At 43.0% G+C, this 4,453-nt stretch overlaps 1 protein-coding gene across 1 annotated transcript; it reads left to right on the top strand.

Annotated features, from left to right (window-relative positions):
- The first annotated feature begins 1,793 nt into the window (after positions 1-1,793).
- Positions 1,794-2,414, top strand: LOC113740929 (uncharacterized). The gene has a single exon (XM_027268440.2). The coding sequence runs from the start codon at positions 1,794-1,796 to the stop codon at positions 2,412-2,414; it is 621 nt and encodes a 206-aa protein (XP_027124241.2).
- The last annotated feature ends 2,039 nt before the right edge of the window (positions 2,415-4,453 follow it).

Genomic DNA, 4,453 nt, shown 5'->3' with positions numbered 1-4,453 from the left:
CCCTCCACAGGGCTCAAGGCGAAGGAAGGGCTTGTAGTGTTTATTCATGGATTATCTCATGTATGGATTGAATTTGGATTTCCTTTTTGTGTAATCGTTCATATTGCGATTGTATTGAACGTTTAGAATTGCTTGGATGTGTAATAGTCTAGTTTTGGACTTCCTCCTGTATTAATTGTGATCAAGGATCAGAGTGGCGCTGCGGAAGCGTGGACGCTTCGCTTTTGATATGTAAATGTTGGAATATTTGATTTATATTTGAGATTGTATCTTGAAATTCAATTGAGGATTGTAGTGAACGACTGAGTCCCGGCGAGAGCCGGGCAGGCGGCCCGCCGAACCCTCTGGTTCGCCTCAGGGGGAGGTGGGGCCGTGATAACCCACAACTGAAGGGGGTAATAGGGAAACTACGTCTGAACCAAACCTTGAACCTAGGATTGATCCTAATGTTCAAATAGTTGCTGCTATGCAGCAAACGACTAACTTGTTAGCCCACGTAGTGCAACACCAGGGCCAACATCCTGTCCAGCAACCTGGGAACCCTGGCAATCCAGTAGAGGGTGAAGATCGGGCCCTCGAGAGATTTCAAAAGTTCTCTCCACCAAAATTTCTGGGAGGGCCAGATCCGGACGTGGCCGAAATGTGGTTGGAGAAAATGATAGACATTTTCGCCGCCCTACACTATTCAGAGGAAAGATAGGTTACTTTCGCTGTCTTCCAGTTGGAAGGGGCCGCCCGTTCTTGGTGGAACGTGATACGGATGAAGTGGGACCGGGAGCAAACACCAAGAACATGAGTGAATTTCATGAGGGACTTCAACGCGAAATACTTTCCACCTGTAAACTAGGAAAAGAAGGAGGACGAGTTCAATAGGCTCCGTCAGGGGACTCAAACGGTGGCTGAGTACGAGAGCTAGTTTATTCGATTATCCAAGTTCTCTCCTGAACTCATTCTGACAGAGCAAAGGAGGGTTCGGCGTTTTATTCAGGGGTTAAATGTGGAAATTCAAAAGGATCTGGCGGTAGCCCAGATTAGGGCTGCAAACGAATCGAGCCGCTCGCGAGCGGCTCGATTCAAGCTGGCTTGAGTCGAAATCGAACTCGAACTCGAGCTCAAAATATTAAACTCGTTAGCTCGCGAGCCGGCTCGCGAGCTCGAGTATATATATATAATATTTTTTAGTTTTCTATTTTAAGTATATATATATTTTTTATTTTTTTTAGTTAAATTACATATATATCCTTAATATTTTTATTATTTGTTAAAAAATATTATTTTATTTATTTTTAAAAAATAAAATAATTATTTTTTTATTTTTTTCGAGCTGGGGCTCGGCTCGAATTGATTCGAGTCGAGCTCGAGCTCGAAATTGCCGGCTCGTCGAGCTCGAGCTCGAGTTCGAGCATGGTGAAATTTAGTCGAGGCTCGGCTCGATTAGCCCAATGCTCGACTCGACTCGACTCGTTTGCAGCCCTAGCTCAGTTCGAGCCGAGCTCGAGCTCGAAATTGCCGGCTCGTCGAGCTCGAGCTCGAGTTCGAGCTTGGTAAAATTTAGTCGAGGCTCGGCTCGATTAGCCCAAAGCTCGACTCGACTCGACTCGTTTGTAACCCTAGCCCAGATCAATACCTTTAGTGAAGCCGTGGAGAAAGATTTGCGAGTTGAAAATGCAAGGTTTCAAGTTAGGAACTTCCAGGTGAAAAAACGGGGATTTTCTGCGAGTAGTTCGACTCAAGGGGATAAAAGTACCCCTCCCAAGTTTGGAAGGGGAGCCGGAGGAGGAAGGCTACCGGGAATGGCACGAGGGACTCCACCAAGAGGTGGTCAAAATGGACGGGGCCTACAGAGAAGTGCCTCACAGGGAAGTTCGGCCTCAGTTTCTCGTGGACCTTGTGGATTTTGTGGAAAACCAAACCACACCGAGGACAATTGTTGGAGGAAGGAAAGAAAATGCTTACGCTGTGGGAGTGCGGAGCATCAAATAGCCAACTGCCCGGTATTACCTCGGGAGGCAAGAGTAACCACCCAATCATCGAAGGCCAACTCGGGACAGTCCAAGGTGGAAGGGACAAAGCCGAAGGTGCCAGCTCGGGTATACTCCCTTGAGCAACATCAAGTCCATGATTCATCTGGGGTCGTAGAAGGTACGATCCCTGTCTTCCATCGTCTAGCAAGGATTTTGATAGACCCTGGTGCTACCCATTCCTTTGTTAACCCCGATTTTATGTGCGGAATTGATATAAAACCTGTTAGCTTGCCTTATGACTTAGAAGTTAGTACTCCTACGGGGGATCAACGTGTGATTACTGGTATAATGTATGCTAATTGTGAAATTTGGGTAGGAGAGAGGAATCTTTTCGGGAATCTTATGAGTTTAGCTATTAAGGGATACGACGTTATATTGGGTGTGGACTGATTAGCTAAATACGATGCACAACTTGACTGTAAGAGGAAAGTAGTGAAATTTCATATACAGGGGGAGGCGACTTTAAGGCTAGATATAAGGGGTAGTTTAGCCTCATCTGCAATGATTTCGGGTATTCGGGCAAGGAAACTACTTAATAAAGGGGCACAAGGGTTCCTAGCTTTTCTTATAAACACCCCCACTGATAAGTTGAAGGTAGAAGATGTATCGGTAGTGAGTGAATATCCGGATATATTTCCTGATGAATTAGTAGCTTTACCTCCAGAGAGAGAGATAGAGTTTAAGATTGACTTATTACCGGGGACGTCACCTATCTCTAAGACCCCCTATCGAATGGCAACTGCTGAACTAAAGGAGTTGAAATTGCAGTTGCAGTTGAAATAGCATTGTATTTTGGTGATCCTTGAATGCTTGAGTGATGGTACCTCATTGGGCGAAAGCTCACCCCGTTACCTTTGTTTTCCTTATAGGGAACCCTCTTTTGGACCAATGATCATTTTGAAGAGTGAATTGAGCTAGTATAAATACTTTTGTATAGCTCCTCGGGAGTTGGAAAACCCTAAATGTACCTTGATTCAAATAGTTCCCTTTTGGGTTGTAAATTACAAACGTATGCATATAAAAATGTTTAATCATGTTCATGCATTGTATTTGGTTTGGAAATGTTCATTCTCTAGAGTTATGTAACATTATCTGTATTAGATTGGGTTCCGGCCGGATTGTGACGTGGCAGTCACTATTCACTTTTAGTTTCGACTTTCGTTTTTCCGCTTTGTGATTGGTGAATTGTTTAGGAGCACTAATATATATATTTTAGATCGTTTTGTTTGTGTATTACCGTCTAGTAGTCCTGGCGAGAGTTGGGCAGGCAGTTCGCTAACCCCTTTGGTACGCCTTAAGGGAAGGTGGGGCTATCACAAGAGATCATGCTTGGCCTACTCATATAGTAGTGCCTTTATAGCTGTTCGGGCCCGGTGGGGTATGTATGGTGGACGGGGAATGGGTAAGTGGAGTTTCTACGGACTAAATACCGACCCGGTTGACGGAGTGTCATGGCAGGGAGGTGATTGATCGAGCATTGGCAAAGCAAGTGAAAATTAGCTCCTGAGAGCTCTTATATCCTTGAATTGTTTCTGTTTACTTTTCTCACTCGAATTGTTAATTGCCTGAATATTACTGTTTTACTTGCTAAATTGTGATTGCTACTTGAATTATGTGCCTGCATGTGTGTTTCTTGGCCTCACGAGCAATCGCTCACCCCGTAGATTTGTTTTCCTTAACAGGTGGATTGGAAGATTTTGGAAAAGCCGACTAGGTTATATTTTTTATTGGAATCTTGGTTGTAAATGTTTAGTCGACTTTTAATGGTTGTATTTTGGGACTTGATGTATATTTTGAGAACGTGGTGTAAGATTTGGATATTCAGTTAAGGAAGTGACTTTTCTTCATTTTAGACTTGTATTATTTGGTATGTATCATTAAGTTTGGATTGAATTGTCTTGAGTCCTAGCGAGAGTTGGGAAGGCGTCCTGCAGATACCCTTGGGTTCGTCCTTGGGAGAAGTGGGGGCGTCATATTTACCTTATTTAATTTGGTGCATGTTGAATTTCATAGAGTGTTATGCTAATGTGACCAACTAGTGAAGTGTGTGCAACAAATTTGGTGAATTAGAGGGAATTTTGTGCAAAAGGAATTATATGACAAGAAGTGTTAAGAATTAATTGGAGAAGCAATAAATATCTTGGTGATTAGAGACAAATAGATAGACATTCACCTTGTTGTGCCACTTGTCGCTTATCCATGAAACCCTGACCAAGATTAAGAGTTCATCCTTATCCAAATCAAGCTTTTATATCACACAAAGCTCCGTGTTTTTCTTTCTTCTTGGCCGAAATATGAGAGAGGAAAAGGAAAGAAAATGAACTCAATTTCAAGCCTTGATTCTTGCTTATTTGGTGAGAAAACAAAAGAAAAACCTAAATCTACTCTGTAGAACTTTCAATCAAGTTTAGAGGGAAGCTCTTGGTGAA

The sequence above is a fragment of the Coffea arabica genome, chromosome 4e (assembly GCF_036785885.1).
Source record: "Coffea arabica cultivar ET-39 chromosome 4e, Coffea Arabica ET-39 HiFi, whole genome shotgun sequence".
NCBI lineage: Eukaryota > Viridiplantae > Streptophyta > Magnoliopsida > Gentianales > Rubiaceae > Coffea > Coffea arabica.
Note: the sequence above shows the minus strand (reverse complement) of the source record. Positions and strands in the feature narration are given on the sequence as shown.